The sequence below is a fragment of the Osmerus mordax genome, chromosome 19, assembly GCF_038355195.1.
Source record: "Osmerus mordax isolate fOsmMor3 chromosome 19, fOsmMor3.pri, whole genome shotgun sequence".
Classification (NCBI taxonomy): Eukaryota; Metazoa; Chordata; class Actinopteri; order Osmeriformes; family Osmeridae; genus Osmerus; species Osmerus mordax.
Genome location: NC_090068.1, coordinates 10,629,987 through 10,648,646, shown reverse-complemented (window position 1 = coordinate 10,648,646; position 18,660 = coordinate 10,629,987). Strand labels below are relative to the sequence as shown.

The window sequence follows — 18,660 nt, the reverse complement described above, 5'->3', positions numbered from 1 at the left end:
CAAGGACCTTTATCAGATCCCTGCCTCCATGGTGCCAGAACTAACACAGACTTAGGCTGAGAGAGGTTGGGCTCTAGGCAGCTTTTCACCAGCGAGCCATCCGGGGGAGGTAAACTTTCGTTGCTATTGTAGCTGGCATAGGCAGAATAGTCAGAACCATGCTGTAGTTTGTCTGATCTAGCCTGTGGCGGAGAGAGGAACAGTGAGTGGTAATTACATGTGTCTGCTGAGCCTTCAAAGAATCCAGCAGGTCTTTCTACAGGCTCCCACTGGGTCTTGGCAGAGTGGGCTGGAGGAGGGACACACTGGGTAATGGGAGCGACGAAGGGGGAGATATGCTGAGACATATAGTGGCGCTTCAGGGAATGAGAGTCATAGTAGCTCTTCCGACATCCAGGCTCTGCACAAGGAAACTGCTTGCGTTTCTGATGAGTCAGCATGTGGCCACTGCTGTCGAGACAAATGGTAACGTTTCAGACAGAAGCATTTTAATTCCACGGTTACTGTTAAGTTTCATAACCATCAGTTAGTTAGCTCTTATATACAAAAATAGATATTTGAGATGGTTATTTGACTCACAGGTGGTCGTGACGTTTAAAAGCTCGCTGGCAGATGTAGCACACATGTGGTCTTTCTTGTTGGTGCGTCAGAAGGTGTTTGCTGAGTGAGTTCGCCGTCCCGAACATTTTGAGACAGAGCGAGCACTCGTAGGAGGAGTCACGGACAGGCAGGTCTACTGTCAACGAATACTCTTCAGACAGAGACTGATCATATATGTCTGCAGTAACAGCTGTCAGTTAACAGAGAAACAGTAACCACATTTTTTTTATCATATCTGAACACACCGATGGAACTTTTTATTTACCAATGTTGAACCACTGAACATGAAAGACTACTAGGCCTAATATCTTTCTGACTTACATCCCATCCAAGGCTCTGACTGCAAAATGTCAGGGGGAGGGGCTGCCAAAGGAGTGGGGGCTGTGAGGCCACTGACAGCTTCCATGGTTACGTCTTTCTTTAATGAAAGTGAGGACAAGAAGTGCTCGTATTCATCCGTCTTCATAATTTGCTCCTCAGTAGATGAACTTGTAGAGTTCTGTTGTTTTTCCATTGCTACGCACAGAAACACTTCATTCAATCTTGGCCAATTTACTCGATTGATAGCTAGTCTAGTCATCGCAAATTGGCAACACAGTGTGGTCTAGCTCTAGCTAGCTAACCTTCTATGATAGCTAGCTAGCTCTAGCTAGTTGGTCTAGCTAAATTGAGCGAAAAAGATCGTCATAAGATAGCCAGTGTACTAGCTAGCTAGATCACAAACATCTGTTGTAGAGTTACGTTTCAGACTTTAACAAATATCTGACCATTCCCTTTAATCAATTTCAAATAATTACACAATTTAATCTGAAATTAGTTTAGCTAGCCATGCTGAAAATAATTAACCTCACCTGATTGGACTTCACCGGAAGTGTCTCTGTTCCTTGCCAACTGGTAAGGGTAGGCGCGCAGCTAGCTCTTCGCTAACTGCCAACTGAATCCCCTCAGAAAATCGAGGAATGGTCCGTCACTTAACTGTAATTAACTAAATCAGTGTATTTGGTTGTACAACCATGATGCGCCAGAATCATTGCACTCAAATCATATCTGACTATATGTATCACTATCTGTTTACTGAGCTGTACATTTTGAAGTAGGCCTATGACACTCACCTGGACCTTTACAATTTTGTATACAGTAGCCTACGTTATTAGATTCTTTTTCTGGAGGGATGTGGGCGTGTCGACGGGGAAAAGGGAGATACGACACCCATGCTCAGATTGTCCTTTTTTTGTCAAAAAACAAAACAAAAAACACAACAACAAAAAACACGCCATGTTTAATCTTTTTATTCCCCAGCTCCCTTTACATATTAGGAATTATGTACTGATATCATTGCTGTACTCCACCCAGTCCCGCTTGGCTCATTTCTGTGTTAGGTGCACTTGAGCAGATGTGGTGAACACCCCTCTCCTCCCTTAGCTACGTCCCTGTTTTGGATCGGGTACCAGTTGCGGTTCTCTGTTCACAATTAATTTATACCGTTTTTCCTTGCGACTGGAGTGTGTCCTCAACACTGGAATAGGAGAACAGTGTTTATTAAGTGACATTTTATTTGTTATTTGTCTGCAGGAACATAACCATGTCTAGTCAAGAACTTACAGAAAAAAGTTCTAAAACACTGGAGGATGTTCATGTCGTTACAGAGGAGCTCAGGAATCTGTACTACAAGAGGCTACTGCCCATAGAGAAACACTACAGCTTCCATCATCTTCACTCCCCCAGCTTTGAGGATGCAGATTTTGACAACAAACCAATGATTTTAGTCATGGGTCAATACTCAACCGGAAAAACTACTTTCATCAAGTGAGTATCAATATGATCATTTTTAAATCACTGGCCTGCGTAGCACTGATGTAGGACGATGCACTTCTGACCCATTATCTTCTGCTGTAATTTCTATCTAAATTATTTGTACTTTGCTATCTATAAAAGTTAAGTTCAAAGTTACAAAACATGTTTTCAATGTGATTTAGTTGTGGATTTTGCTCAGATATTTGTGTAATAATTTTGGTGTGTGGTGTGTTGTAGATACGTAGCTTCTGGCTAATCAGTGAGTTTCACAGAACTATTCCCTCTGTGGGAATATCTCCTGTCATTATTCTCTCCTGCAATCAGTCAGCCTGTGTTTGTGTGTTTGTATGTTAGGTATCTCCTAGAGCAAGACTTCCCAGGAAGCAGAGTTGGACCAGAGCCTACTACCGACTGTTTCACTGCCATTATGCATGGGGAAGTGGAAGGTATAATCCCAGGGAATGCCCTAACAGTAGATCCAAAAAAGCCCTTTCGGAAACTCAACCCTTTCGGAAATGCCTTCCTTAACAGGTAGAGTATGCTTGATTTGATTTAGAACATTTGCAGTGTAAATCACACGAGCCTTACTCAGATTCCAATACAAATGATTGTGGAGGTGAAGAGAGATGGAGTTATATAAGAGTACTGTCAACAATATCAACATGTTTCTACATCTACTTCATTGTTGACTGTTTTTCCACTACAGATTTCAATGTGCCCAGCTGCCAAATCAGATCCTGGAAAGCATCAGCATTATTGACACTCCAGGCATCCTGACTGGGGCTAAAAAGAAAATGAGTCGAGGTAAGGTGGACTTATACAATATGTACGTCTATTGGAGTTTAGTATTGTTTAGTATAGTTACAGTTAACTGAGGTGACTCATGACTTTATTTGTATCAAATCTTTCATAACCTTGTAGATCAAGAAACAAAATGCCTTTCATAGATGAATGCATTGATGCATCTGGTCTGGTCTTACTAGGGTGAGGTCTCAAACTCAAGAATGTATGAGATCATTTGAGAGCCCTAAGGAAGGTTTTGTATTGGATGCGAGGATGTGAAACGTCTCGATGGAGCCATGGGTGGAACTGTAAATGCTCTGCAGTATAGTTACCATTCCTCTTTGCACAATAATGAAAACTTTTTCTTAAGCAACTCTGTGCAATTCATACTTAAGTTAACACATAGGCCACTTTCTTGCTCTCTGTAGGTTATGATTTTCCAGCAGTGTTGCGCTGGTTTGCGGAACGTGTGGATCGCATCATCCTCTTGTTTGACGCGCACAAGCTCGAGTTTTCCGATGAGCTTACCCGTGCCTTCGGAGCGCTGCGTGGCAACGAGGACAAGCTGCGCGTTGTGCTGAACAAGGCAGACAGGGTTGACTCTCAGCAGCTGATGCGGGTGTATGGCGCCCTCATGTGGTCGCTGGGGAGAGTGTTTCGGACCCCTGAGATACTCAGAGTTTACATCACCTCTCTCTGGTCAGAGCCACGCCTGTTGTCTGACCACTGCCAACTGCTTGAGGTGGAGGAAGAGGCTCTCTTGACAGACATCAGGAACCTGCCTCGCAATGCGGCCATACGCAAACTCAATGATCTGGTGAAAAGGGCACGCTCCGTTAGGGTGAGGGAGGCGTGGCCTATTATTTACTATAAAGTTAATTATTCCTCATTAATAATTTGCATGTTACGTGCAAATATTAACTTTTAATTGCTGCTGTTTTTTTTATTGTCACTTAGAAATGACATTAGAAATGAAATATTGCTCCTCTACTCGTTCTTAGGCACATGCACACATCATCAGCCACCTGAAGCAAGAGATGCCTACACTCTTTTGCAAAGACAGCAAGAAACATAGCCTGATCTACGACCTCCCTCTTATCTTCTCAAAGATCCAGCAGCATCATCGGGTCCCTGCTGGTGACTTCCCTGACTGTGGCAAGATGCAGGTGTCCTACTACCCTAAAACAGCTGCATACTTTGCCATAATGTAAATGAATATGATTGTCCTACATTCTGAACAGTCTTGACTTCTGATACATTTAACCTTTCTATATCTTTATTATTCCAAGGAAAAACTCATGAGCCAAGATTTTACAAAGTTCAAGACACTCAAATCCAGCTATATGGCTTCCTTAGACAAGTTACTGTCCACTGACATTGCAAAGCTGATGCCCTTACTGCATCAGCAGGAAGTGAAGAAGGAGTTTCTGCCAGTGATGATGGACAGTGACTTTTTGGGAACCTTCAAACCTGTCTACAAGAGAGATCCATTTGAGGACGCAACTGAGAGTGGGGAGGGGAGCGTGGTACGGGTAGATGAGTGGGTGGTGGCTCGAGATAAACCGAAATATGATGAGATATTCTACAATCTCTGTCCGAATGATGGGAAACTGAGCAGCACTAAGGCCAAAGAATGGATGGTCAGCAGCAACCTGCCGCACACTGTACTCGGCCATATCTGGAAGCTGTCAGATGTAGACTGTGATGGAATGCTTGATGATGAGGAGTTTGCCTTGGCAATCTACCTCATTGAGGGAAGGGTGGAAGGCCACAGGCTACCTCAAGAGCTGCCTGTACACCTGGTGCCACCCTCCAAACGCCTACACCAAAAATTGGAATTGTAGTCACTGTCTGATACATTAATTTGGGAAAGTTTCAAGGCTTTGTCTCAAAAGAAAATACGGTCAACTTTACTTGGATGAACACACGTTTATATAATATTGTACAATACAATTTGTATTAAATCTAGCAAAACGATAATAACAGTTATGCACTTATTTAGCACATTTACAATTACATTTAGTTAAGATACGCGAATATGAGTGCCTTACAGTATGTTGAAGTAACAGTAGGCTTACAGCCATCGGACAGTCACACTAGCCTACTCGACTCAGTTTAGAGGTTCATTGACTGCATCGGTATCTTGAAAATAGCATGGAGTTCAGTGTGTAGTAAGCAGTGATACAAGTTATACAACAGGGATTCACGGACATGCTGGATAAGTCGTGATGTATGGAAATACAATCTTTTGACTTGTGGAAATGGCATGCCTCGCGGCGATTTTTATTTGATGTATTTAGGCTGTTCATCGCGTTCATCTGAATGTGTTTGTTCCCACAACGAGATTGTTATGATCACATCAGGCGGTAACCGTAGTGATCTCCCTCGGACAAACTATGGACTAAAGACGGGGGAGAAACTCTGGAGAGCCTTCGCCATAGAGATTGTCAGGGCGCCACAGGATCACAAATCGCGCATGTATCGAATTAAACCGCAGCTCCTCCCTTTGCGTCGACCATAGGCGTTGACAGAGAAACGTCACGTGATGACAACGCTAAAACTAGGAGATCGAATTCATCAACCAAACCATTATGTTTAAATTGAAGGGGTTGCCAAAATCTGGCTTGTACCCTATTAGACTATTATGAAATGTTTAAAATGTGAAAATAAATGTATGTATGCACAATAAAATTGACATATATCCACTTTTATACATTATTCGCGTATATGGGGCGTGTGTGAAGAAGCCCAAACTCAATGTATGCTACTTTCACCCCCATGTCAAAAATGTATATCCTCCTTTTTGTGTAAGGGAACCCCAGGACGATGTTTCGGAACTCGCTCCGCCTCATATCTATCCAAACACATTTTAGGCAAATACAAGTACATTACTTGACATCATCGTTGGGTAATCGTTTAAATCGTCTAAATAATCACTACCGCGGTCAAAGTAGGACCTTTGCGAATTGCAATATGGGCGTCAAAGTTCACGTCATTTACTGGTAAGTCATTGGTGTTGTCTATTTTTAGTGGAGTTTTAATGAAGGCATTTTGCAAAGTTACCTAACAAGCTACCTCTACAGTTATGCAGGAAATGTTACTAAATTTAACTAGCCTATTTGTTTGTCTTTAGCGGTGGATGAGGGTACAGGCCCAAGGTAAGCGATCTTGGAAATAATCTCAGATCTTTGTAGCAGCAGCGGTGAACTGTGTGATTTAGATATACCTTGATTATGATATACCTTGATGATGAATGTCTTTTCAGTTCACCAGGCTCATGACCCAGCTTGAGGATGAATTCCCAGGCGACCTTGAGATTGTAAGCATTTGATATGGACAAAAAAAGGTCGATATAGCCTACAGTAGCTCATCAGGAGTTGATTTGGCAAACTGTGTGTTTCTGCTTACTAACTTGATTGTTCTGTAAACTTGATTTACCCAACAGACTAGTGAAAGCACGCCAACAGCTTCTGGCTGGTTTGAAGTGATGGTGAATGGCAAGTTGGTTCATTCAAAGAAGGTACTAATGAAGTGATCCAATTGCAGTCAATTGGATCCCCTTGCATTTAATTTGTAGACAGTGTACTCAATTTGATTGTATGGACAATAAAAAGACAACCTTTTTCAGGAGGGGTCAGGCTATGTGGATAGCGACCAGAAAATGGCACCGATAGTGGCGGCTATTGAACAGGCCTTGGGGAAATAAAGTGCTGTTCATGGGAGGTAAGACATTTTGCACCTCAACCTCAATATGTTCATCAAGTTCACTGTCATGTGTTAAGATGTTGTATCTCTTGTTTTCACAGTGTGGTCTTTTCTGTTTGTTTACACTTTTACATGGCAAACAATGATGGTGGTGTCTCAAATGTCAAAGACATGGATACTGCTTGATGAACCTTGCTGTGGCATTCTTGGTCCAGACAGTTAGATTCGGCTCCTGTAATAGCACTGTTTTGGAGCTGGGTTACAGTACAAAGGGAACACATCTTATTAGTAATTGGAAACCAAAGTCATCTTGACATGTCCAAGATTAAGTTGTATTCTCAATAAAACTGATCCATTTGACATTACATTGTTGATTTGTCCACTTTGTAAATGAACTGTATTCCCACACACACTATATTCCACTGGGGCAGAATTAGAGCTCTGCTCAAAAGGTTTAGAAGCCTTTTTCTATTTTGTTATTTTCTTTTTTAATGTATTTAACCTTCATAGTTAGTCACAGATAGTTCTGTTGTGTATTTGGAAAAGTGATTTAAGACTAACTATGCTATGGAGATGACAGGAAACACACCCTTGGTACACATTCCAGTAGGCAAACTTATTCTTGTAGAGCTCTTTAGATATATGTTATATTTACATTTAATAGCAGAGCAAATAGATTGTTTGTTCGATGTTATCTTCAAAGATACTGAAGAATGTAATACTTGTCATACGGAATGTGACACATAATTTGCCACATTAGGATTTTAGGATCAGTATCCAAATTTCCAAAATAGTTACCAGAAAATGTCCACTTCTAAGTTAGTAGTTGACAAGTAGTTGTTTGACTTGTTTTCACAGACATTCAATCAAAATAATATAGCAATTGGTTACATTATTTCTGCCTTGTAGCCTACTCCAGTCACCCACAGATTGTTAGCATCATGCATGTAAATGTTGCTATCTGTTAAGGACTGTGCATTTGCAGTCATATCCTAAAACATGAGCTTCTAGTCTGAATGTGAGTCACTGTGAGTGAATGGCCAGACAATTGGTAAGGAGGCAGCTGCAGTAGTTCACAGCTGTGTTATATTATGTATATAAAGAGCTCTACAATACTAAGTTTGCCTATTGGAATCTGTACCAAGGGTGTGTTTCCTGTCATCTCCAACCATAGCATATTTAGTCTTAAATCAGTTTTCCAAATACAGCACAGAACTATCTCATCAGACATGAAGGTTACATGAAGTAACTATGAGCTTTTGGCAGAAGTTTCAGTTGAAATAACCTTAGATCGTTTTCTTAAATGGTATTAAAGTTAAATTAAATTAAAGTTAAATGGTATTAAATTACAAAAGTGGATCATCTTACAACAAGTAGATCATCTTACAATCATCAAATAGAGGCCTAATCTGAAATTGTATTTGCTGCTGTGAGTTGGTGGATGATTAATATAGCCTATACTATGCCAATCATTTGTGAGCACAATACATATACTTGTCTGCTGGTAAATTAAGCCTAGGTATTAATAATACTTCTCATAGTCTAGAAACCTTTATTAAGATGGAGAATTATGGACAAGTTTATCGTTTATTAAAGGCATATTCCAATATTGAGAATAGTCAACATCACTGACATAGTCTAGGCACACCTGTTCGTTTCCAGTAATTGTGTTGTTTTGGTATAGGCCTTTCAAAAATACATAGGTCTGACAAAAATATAATGACGAGACATTTGCTAAATTGCATTCATTTATTTGTGCTCAGTGACCAGCAACCTTGCTGTAGCGACCTCAACATCTAGCAGGTGCAGTAGTACGCGGCGATTTCGTTGTCCCAGTTCCCGAACAGGCCCTTCAAGGACCTGCCGCCCTTGGCCACATCTTTGAGACGGTACTGAATTCCTGATGAGAATTTGCGCTTGCTTCCTTGCTTATTGATTCGTGACCACACAGTCAGGGAGCAGTGGCTTGACACCACCAAAGAGGAGGCACGGCTTTTCCAACGGGACGGCACGGCCGGGACATTGTCACCTATGAGGATATCGAGAGCCTCTCCACCACAACTTAGATCGTTTAAGTAGTGACTATCTTTAAACAGGCGTGCACAAATCTTATTGCCGTTCAAATCTTTCAACGAGGCAGGATCTGGACATAGTGCATGCAAGACCACCATGCACGACGCTCCCAAAATCAAAGCAATGATTGTCCTCATGTTGTCCTCTGAGAGTGCAGGCATGGACACACTTGGTCATGTTTATATAGCGTTATACTATCGGTTGTGTTGCGTAATTGTTGGTCTAAGCTGAGAACATGAATGTTTTGTCACAGCTGCGCCCAAGTGTCAGGACGTGAGGTGGGGTTGGACCCAAACGAGAACAAGTGAAGACAATGACAGGGAAACACTTGGGCAGGGCAAAAAACTGAAACCGGGGGGGGGGGCACGGCTGTGGCCGTGACACCAAGCTTATCATAGGAAAGTTTAGACAGCGCATCCGATAAAGAATTTACCTACACCAGTACCAGAGACAGTTGCTTACAATGTTTGTAAATGCTTGCGTGTAGGCTTGATTACATTTTTTTTTCTCTAAATATGGAGTTGGCACTGTCCTATAATTTTTGTCGTCTTAAACTGCAAATAGGTAATGAATTTGAACCCACTTAGTTGAAGGCTGACTGTGTTTGGCACCTTTTAGTCCCTCACTTGCCCCCGTATTTTATGTTCTTTTTTATATCAACAAAGCCTTCCTATATACAAGATGTTTTCATGAAACTGTGTTGTATTTACATTCCTGAAGTATTACATTCTTCAGTATCTTTGAAGATTACATCAAACAAACAATCTATTTGCTCTTCTATTAAATGTAAATATATCTAAAGAACTCTACAAGAGTAAGTTTGCCTATTGGAATGTATACCAAGGGTGTGTCTCCTGTCATCTCCAACCATAGCATAGTTAGTCTTAAATCAGTTTTCCAAATACAGTACAGAACTATCTCATCAGACATGAAGGTTAAATACATACAAAAATACTATTCCCAGTGGAATATAATGTGAATCAAGGCGTTGTCTTGTCCTAAGAATTTCAGTGCCCAGTCTGACTCTGTGTTGTTCTGTGCATCTGACAATAAAAGACTTGAACTTGTGAGCACTTGTCTGCCGGTCAATTAGGCCGAAGTATTAATAATATTCTTCTCGTAGTCTAGAAACGTTTATTAAGATGGACAATTATGGCCCAGTCTATATTTTATTAAAGGCATATTCCAAGATTGAGAATCGTCAACGTCACTGATCTATGCACACCTTTTCGTTTCCAGGAATTGCGTTGTTTTGTGTTTGTATGCCTGTCAAAAATACATAGGTCTGACAAAAAATATAATGACGAGGCATTTGTTAGATTTCATTCATTTATTTATTTGTGCTCAGTGACAAGCAACCTTGCTGCAGCGACCTCCACATCTAGCAGGTGCAGTAGTACGCGGCGATGTCGTTGTCCCAGTCCGAAAAGAGGCCCTGGCCCACATCTTTGAGACGGTACTGAATTCCTGCTGAGAATTTGCGCTTGCTTCCTTCCTTCTTGATTCGTGACCACACAGTCAGGGAGCAGCGGCTTGACACCACCAAGGAGGAGGCACGGTTTCTCCAACTGTACGGCATGATCGGGACATCGTCATCTATGAAGATATCGAGAGCCTCTCCACCACAACTTTGATCGTACACGTAGTGACTGTCCTCAAACAGGCGTGCACAAATCTTATTGCCGTTAAAATCTGTCAACGTGTTAGGTTCTGGACATAGTGCATGCAAGACCACCATGCACGACGCTCCCAAAATCAAAGCAATGATTGTCCTCATGTTGTCCTCTGAGAGTGTAGACATGGACACAATTGGTCATGTTTATATAGCGTTATACTATCGGTTGTGTTGCGTAATTGTTGGTGTAAGATGAGAACATGAATGTTTTGTCACAGGTGCGCCCAAGCTTATCCTACGAAAGGTTAGACAGCGCATACGATAAAGAATTGACCAACACCAGTACCAGAGACAGCTTTGTTTGTAAATACTTTTTTTTTTCTGAAGATGGAGTTGACACTGTCCTATCATTTTTGTCATCTTAAACTGCAAATAGGTAATGAGTTGTTGTAAAATTTGAACCCACTTAATTGAAGGCTGACTGTGTTTGGCACCTTTTAGTCCCTCACTTGCCCCCGTATTTTATGTTATTTTTTATGTCAACAAAGCCTTCCTATATTCAAGATGTTTTCATGAAACTGCGTTGTATTTACAATGCCACATTTGGGATTTGGCCATTTTCAGTATTGTTTGATCAACCAGTTAGCTTTCACTGAGTGAAGTGGGGTAACATGGCCAATGACACAAGCCTAGACTGTCACCGAATTGGCAAGGGTGCTGTTGCTTTTTTTTCCAGAGAATTGTATCTTAAGTACAGTCTGAACTGAAAAACACTGAGGTGTGGGAAAAAAAACAGCCCCAGTCAAACCCAGATTACCTGAGGATAGGTTTTCCTGACCTGATCTGTCTGGTTTAGGCCAGTCCAATTTGACACCCAAGGCATGTATATTATATACACATAATATGTGTATATAATATACATTATATACAAAAAGCCCCAGCAACAGCACCCTTGCCAATTCGGTGACAGACTACCTTGTGTCCTTGTCCACGTTACCACACTTCACTCAGTGAAAGCTAACTGGTTGATCAAACTAATATTGAAAATGCCTAAAACCCAAGTGTGGCATTGTAGGCTAAACACCACACAGTTTCATGAAAAATTATTGAAGCACGTACCAAGGTTGCCATGGAGACAACCCTAAACCATCATTAATTGTTGTGGAGGGAGGTAGCAAGATTAAGCTGATGCAAAAGGAATCAAATGGATGGGGGAAAGATGCCAGGAGGAACTGAAAAAGCCAGGTAAAAAAGAAGGATCTGTCACTTCATAAATCTAGGTTCCTGCAAGGATGGGAAAAATATGTTCCCAAAAGCCCCGAATCTTTCAGGTAAAAATTTGGGTTGTAATTTCCGGCAAATATAACAATATGAGTCCAACGTAATGTTAATATAAGGCCTACGTAAAGCTCAAAAAACGATTTTGCACTGAAATTAAAGCTATAAATCTCATGTGAAGTTCCGATTTCAGCTTCACATCAAAACCTTGACTTGGTCCTAGGTTCGGGCTAAGCCCCGAATGTTTACAACGTATGGCTCGGCCCCTGGTGGGGATGGGCTGGTTGTGGCCATTACACTCCCTGGCTGAAAATGGGTACCACTCCGGCCCTGCGCACCTGTGACCAAACATTCATGTTCTCAGCTTACACCAACAATTACGCAACACAACCGATAGTATAACCCTATATAAACGTGACCAAGTGTGTCCATGCCTGCATTCTCAGAGGACAACATGAGGACAATCATTGCTTTGATTTTGGGAGCGTCGTGCATGGTGGTCTTGCATGCACTATGTCCAGAACCTAACACGTTGACAGATTTTAACGGCAATAAGATTTGTGCACGCCTGTTTGAAGACAGTCATTACGTGTACGATCAAAGTTGTGGTGGAGAGGCTCTCGATATCTTCATAGATGACGATGTCCCGATCATGCCGTACCGTTGGAGAAACCGTGCCTCCTCCTTGGTGGTGTCAAGCCGCTGCTCCCTGACTGTGTGGTCACGAATCAAGAAGGAAGGAAGCAAGCGCCAATTCTCAGCAGGAATTCAGTACCGTCTCAAAGATGTGGGCCAGGGCCTGTTCGGGAACTGGGACAACGACATCGCCGCCTACTACTGCACCTGCTAGATGTGGAGGTCGCTGCAACAAGGTTGCTTGTCACTGAGCACAAATAAATTAATGCAATTTAGCAAATGCCTCGTCATTATATTTTTGTCAGACCTATGTCTTTTTGAAAGGCCTACCAAAACAAAACAACGCAATTACTGGAAACGAACAGGTGTGCCTAGACTATGTCAGTGATGTTGACTATTCTCAATCTTGGAATATGCCTTTAATAAACGATAAACTTGTCCATAATTCTCCATCTTAATAAACGTTTCTAGACTACGAGAAGTATTATTAATACTTAGGCCTAATTTACCGGCAGACAAGTGTATGTATTGTGCTCACAAATGATTGGCATAGTATAGGCTATATTAATCATCCACCAACTCACAGCAGCAAATACAATTTGGACTCCATTTATGTCATAATACCGTAAGTGCAGGGAAACACCTGCATGGATTGAAACTGGAAAGGCACAGTGCCTCCTGCTGCCGTCTAACAACACTGCCGTTTCAGATTCTAATAGAGATGGGTCTGCTGCAGTTACTGAACGTTTTGGATTTCTAATCTTAATTCCTGTAGTGGAACCAGAAATACAGGTTAGCTATTCTACAGATATGTGCCTGTTTGGTGCATCTATTTTATAGATGCAGGCTTGTGTAGGCCAACCATACATGAAGGCTACAGTCAATTGAGGAAGAATTTATCTAATTGGTTAAGACTCTACAGCTTGCTTTTGTGGAGCACGGAAGAAATAAAAAACTATAATTTCAACTTGTTCCTCCATTCGGTCACAAAGACAGTATCACGAATGTGGGGTTTTGTGGGGTTTTGCTTAACAGTTATTTTCTTATATTAAATGTATTTAACCTTCATGTCTGATGAGATAGTTCTGTGCTGCCTTTGGAAAACTGATTTAAGACTAACTATGCTATAGTTGAAGATGACATGAGATCAACCCTTGGTACACATTCTAATAGGCAAACTTAGTCTTGTAGAGCTCTTTAGTTATATTTACATTTAATAGCAGAGCAAATAGATTGTTTGTTCGATGTGATCTCCAGATACTGAAGAATGTAATACTTGTCATACTGAATGTGACACATAATTTGCCACAATAGGATTTAACGATCAATATCCAAATTTCCAAAATAGTTACCAGAAAATGTCCACTTTTAAGTTAGGAGTTGACAAGTAGTTGTTTGACTTGTTTTCACAGACATTCAATCAAAATAATATACATTTACATTTAGTTATTTAGCAGACGCTCTTATCCAGAGCGACTTACAGTAAGTACAGGGACATTCCCCCTGAAGCAAGTAGGGTGAAGTGCCTTGCCCAAGGACACAACGTCATTTGGCACGGCTGGGAATCGAACTGGCAACCTTCAGATTACTAGCCCGACTCCCTCACCGCTCAGCCATCTGACTCCCATATATATAGCAATTGGTTACATTATTTCTGCCTTGTAGCCTACTCCAGTCACCCACAGATTGTTAGCATCATGCATGTAAATGTTGCTATCTGTTAAGGACTGTGCATTTGCAGTCATATCCTAAAACATGAGCTTCTAGTCTGAATGTGAGTCACTGTGAGTGAACAGCCAGACAACAGGAGGCAGCTGCAGTAGTTCACAGCTGTGTTTGGCTGGCCTTAGGTGTCAAATTGGACTGGTCCAAACCAAACAGATTAGGTCAGGCAAACCTATCCTCAGGTAATCTGGGTTTGACTGGGGCTATTTTTTTCCACACCTCAGTGTTTTTCAGTTCAGACTGTACTTAAGATACAATTCTCTGAGAAAAGGACCAGCAGCACCCTTGCCAATTCGTGACAGACTAGGCTTGTGTCATTGGCCACGTTACCCCACTTCACTCAGTTCAAGCTCAAGTATTTTATTGTCAGATGCATAGAACAACACAAGGTCAGACTGGGCACTGAAATTCTTGGGACAAGACAACGCAAAGCAACCTAGCATAACATAACATATAAATATTCAGTTTAACATAGATTACATCTATGATAAGCTAAAATATAATAAGCATAGAAAGCTAACTGGTTGATCAAACAATACTGAAAATGCCTAAAACCCAAGTGTGGCATTCTAAATACAACACAGTTTCATGAAAACATCTTGTTGACATAAAAAAAGAACATAAAATACGGGGGCAAGTGAGGGACTGAAAGGTGCCAAACACAGTCATCCTTCAATTAAGTGGGTTCAAATGTCACAACAACTTATCTATTTGCAGTTTAAGACAACAACAATTATAGGACAGTGTCAACTTCATCTTTAGAGAAAGAAATCAAAAAATGTAATTAAGCCTGCCCTCAAGATTTTACAAACATTGTAAGCTGTCTCTGGTACTGGTGTTGGTCAATTCTTTATCGTATGCGCTGTCTAACCTTTCGTGGGATAAGCTTGGGCGCACCTGTGACAAAACATTCATGTTCTCAGCTTAGACCAACAATTACGCAACAGAACCGATAGTATAACGCTATATAAACATGAACAAGTGTGCCCATGTCTACACTCTCAGAGGACAACATGAGGACAATCATTGCTTTGATTTTGGGAGCGTCGTGCATGGTGGTCTTGCATGCACTATGTCCAGAACCTGCCTCGTTGAAAGATTTGAACGGCAATAAGATTTGTGCACGCCTGTTTGAAGACAGTCATTACGTGTACGATCAAAGTTGTGGTGGAGAGGCTCTCGATATCCACATAGATGACGATGTCCCGATCATGCCGTACCGTTGGAGAAACCGTGCCTCCTCCTTGGTGGTGTCAAGCCGCTGCTCCCTGACTGTGTGGTCACGAATCAAGAAGGAAGGAAGCAAGCGCAAATTCTCAGCAGGAATTCAGTACCGTCTCAAAGATGTGGGCCAGGGCCTGTTCGGGAACTGGGACAACGACATCGCCGCGTACTACTGCACCTGCTAGATGTGGAGGTCGCTGCAGCAAGGTTGCTTGTCACTGAACACAAATAAATGAATGAAATTTAGCAAATGCCTCGTCATTATATTTTTGTTAGGCTTATGTATTTTTGAAAGGCATACCAAAACAACGCAATTACTGGAAACGAAAAGGTGTGCCTAGATTATGTCAGTGATGTTGACTATTCTCAATCTTGGAATATGCCTTTAATAAACTATAGACTTGGCCATAATTGTCCATCTTAATGAACGTTTCTAGACTACGAGAATAGGCTAATACTTAGGCCTAATTGACTGGCAGACAAGTGTAGACTGTATTGTGCTTACAAATGCCATGCACTATGATTGGCATAGTATAGGCTATATTAATCATCCACCAACTACAAGCAAATACAATTTTGACTCAATTCATGTCATAATACCGTAAATGCAGGGAAACACCTGCATGGATTGAAATCGGAAAGGCACAGTGCCTTCTGCTGCCGTCTAACAACACTGCCATTTCAGATTCTAATAGAGATGGGTCTGCAGTTACTGAACGTTTTGGATTTGTAATCTTAATTCCTGTAGTGGAACCTTAAATACAGGTTAGCTATTCTACAGATGTGTGTCTGTTGGTGCATCTATTTTATGTTGATGATAGGCCTACCATACATGTAGGCTACAGTCAATTGAGGAAGAATTTATCTCCAGCTCGCTTTTGTGAGCACGGAAGAAATATAAAATGTAAATTTCAACTTGTTCGTCCATTCGGTCACAAAGACACTTACAGTATCACGAATGTGGGGTTTTGCTTAACAATGGATCATTTCATTCTGTGGAACTTCTGTGAAACATTATTCAGGTTCAGATTAGGCCTCTATGATTGTAAGATGATCTACTTGTAAGATCATCCAGTAAAAACCTATACCGCTAACATTTAATACCATTTAAGAAAACGATCTAAGGTTATTTCAACTGAAACTTCTGCCAAAAGCTCATAGTTACTCACATGTAGTTTCCACACAGGAGACATGTAACAGAGCCGTTTTCACACTACCAACAGCCTCTTCTATCTGTGAGTCTTATCAGATTGATTCAGCCAGATATTTGGATTGGCGTCTGTGATATGTGGGTGATGGAGACACAGTCAAGGGAGAAAGGTCACACCCCATGTCGTCTGTTATGGCTGCATTAAACTCTACATGGGGGAAGAACCAGCGCTAATTATGAGAGGAGGCAACATCCCCACCTACTCTTCCCCATCATCGTCTTAATCTCTTCATTTGTAACAGTACATGGGTGGAGAACTCTTTACTTCAGGAGCCCTGGATCTATCAGTCAGTTGGTAATCGTTCAGTGGTAAGTGGGAAACATTTATCAAACATTTACATTGATATGTATCAAACATTATATGATAATTTACTTTTTAAAATTATTTTAATAGATTGCTGTGGGAAAGATACATTTAGTAATAGTAGCAGTTACTGTGCATGTTTGATATTGAAATTCACACTTTGAATGAGTTTTTACTGAGCAAGATGTACTTTGCAATGACAAAAAAATAAACATAACTTTCTCATTCTTTTGTATGGAGGCAGATTAAAAATATAAATGAAAAGTTTATTCTCTCTGAGAAGTGAGTGGACAGGCTATGGCAAGACGTGGAGCACTAAAGCAACAAAGTGATGCAGGTCCACAGATACGGAGATGATATCAGTAAGGTATCTCTTCTTCATTCACGTGCAACGTAACAGAAATACAACGACTACAACTTAAAATCACCCAGCATCATATTTTCTCTTAAAGGACAATCAACATATACAATCGTTTGTGGACCATTTCTTACAGAGTAGAGTAACAGAAAAGCAGAGAGGTGTAGCCTATTTACTTCTTAGGTAGATCAGGGGAAGCCCCTCTAGGGAATGTTGTCTGGGCCTGCACCTCCCCCTAGAGGCCCTCACTGTGCCACTTCCAGCTGAGACACAGGGAGTTTGAATAACAAGCAAATTAAAACAGTGTCCTTGTGGCTTAATCCAACAGGTTGGCATTTATTTATAATGCAAAAGGTCACCATAACTGTATTCCCTGCACCTTTAACGTTTAAAAAAAAACAGTAATTACTTTAAAGGCATGGTCCAATTGTCACCACCAGGCTGAGATACAACAGGAAGGGTGAGGATGTCCAATAACATGGCCAAAATAGCTGATGCAAGAAAGACTGTGGAACAACTGAAACTTGAAGTCAACATTGAACGGATGCTGGTAAGTAAGCAGGCCGCGCAGATTCGAGTTGAATTCAACCATTGAATGTTGCCAAAGTAGAAGTTGATTCAGTTGTGTGTGCAGGTGTCTAAAGCAGCAGCTGACCTGATGGCCTTCTGTGAAGCTCATGCTAAAGAAGACCCGCTGGTGACACCTGTGGTATCCTCTGAAAACCCTTTTCGAGAGAAGAAATTGTTCTGTGCCATACTCTAATTCCAGCACGTCATTATAAAAATATATTCATTAATAGATAATATATCACTTAAATTGCAAGAGCAGAATGATGTGTAAATGTTTTTGTACCTATTTATTTTTTACATAGTAGTAGGATATCAGTGTTGTTTATGTTATCAAATATAAATAAACAGGTGTTGGTTTTGAATGATTCATCTAGAGAGTGAGAGAGACAGACATATCTGCAATAAAACAATTATTTCGGATGGAGCAAAGTTCATTTGCTCATAAATAATATCCCCAGGTATCTGCGCATCACCCTAACAGTAGGATTACACATTAACTTAACAACCCTCCCAGGGTGCAACCTGGGCCCTCTGAACTCCCAACCCTGAGTAAATAAGACAAATTCTTAAATGTATTTGTTATCCTTTCGGAGGGTTAGGAATGTCTATTCATGCAAGGATTTATACTGTTACTTTGAATGTTGATGTGTAGACTTAATTTAGCCTATAAAAAATGCACCAGGCTGAAAAGACAACACCGTAACGTCGTTGTGACAACAACCTTGAAGTAGAGTTCAACAAATGCAAACCTGCAACACCGTGGCGGATGTTATTTTCTCAGATTC

At 41.0% G+C, this 18,660-nt stretch overlaps 4 protein-coding genes and 1 pseudogene across 4 annotated transcripts; 4 read left to right on the top strand and 1 right to left on the bottom strand.

The window, feature by feature from the left end:
- Positions 1–2,182: 2,182 nt before the first annotated feature.
- On the top strand, positions 2,183–5,855 carry LOC136963260 (EH domain-containing protein 2-like). Its single transcript, XM_067257318.1, has 6 exons — positions 2,183–2,406; positions 2,749–2,925; positions 3,101–3,198; positions 3,606–4,018; positions 4,179–4,343; positions 4,467–5,855. Exons 1-6 carry the CDS (start codon positions 2,183–2,185, stop codon positions 5,019–5,021), a joined length of 1,632 nt encoding a protein of 543 aa, XP_067113419.1. The 3' UTR covers positions 5,022–5,855.
- A 136-nt stretch (positions 5,856–5,991) lies between these two features.
- selenow1 (selenoprotein W, 1) lies at positions 5,992–7,247 on the top strand. Its single transcript, XM_067257409.1, has 6 exons — positions 5,992–6,179; positions 6,311–6,335; positions 6,443–6,496; positions 6,623–6,697; positions 6,806–6,900; positions 6,984–7,247. Exons 1-5 carry the CDS (start codon positions 6,004–6,006, stop codon positions 6,881–6,883), a joined length of 408 nt encoding a protein of 135 aa, XP_067113510.1. The 5' UTR covers positions 5,992–6,003; the 3' UTR covers positions 6,884–6,900; positions 6,984–7,247.
- A 3,089-nt stretch (positions 7,248–10,336) lies between these two features.
- LOC136963580 (syncollin pseudogene) lies at positions 10,337–10,756 on the bottom strand (annotated as a pseudogene).
- Positions 10,757–15,198: 4,442 nt separating this feature from the next.
- LOC136963579 (syncollin-like) lies at positions 15,199–15,618 on the top strand. The gene has a single exon (XM_067257733.1). The coding sequence runs from the start codon at positions 15,199–15,201 to the stop codon at positions 15,616–15,618; it is 420 nt and encodes a 139-aa protein (XP_067113834.1).
- A 2,153-nt stretch (positions 15,619–17,771) lies between these two features.
- On the top strand, positions 17,772–18,068 carry gng8 (guanine nucleotide binding protein (G protein), gamma 8). The gene is made up of 2 exons (XM_067257133.1): positions 17,772–17,855; positions 17,940–18,068. The coding sequence occupies exons 1-2, from the start codon at positions 17,772–17,774 to the stop codon at positions 18,066–18,068; spliced, it is 213 nt and encodes a 70-aa protein (XP_067113234.1).
- The last annotated feature ends 592 nt before the right edge of the window (positions 18,069–18,660 follow it).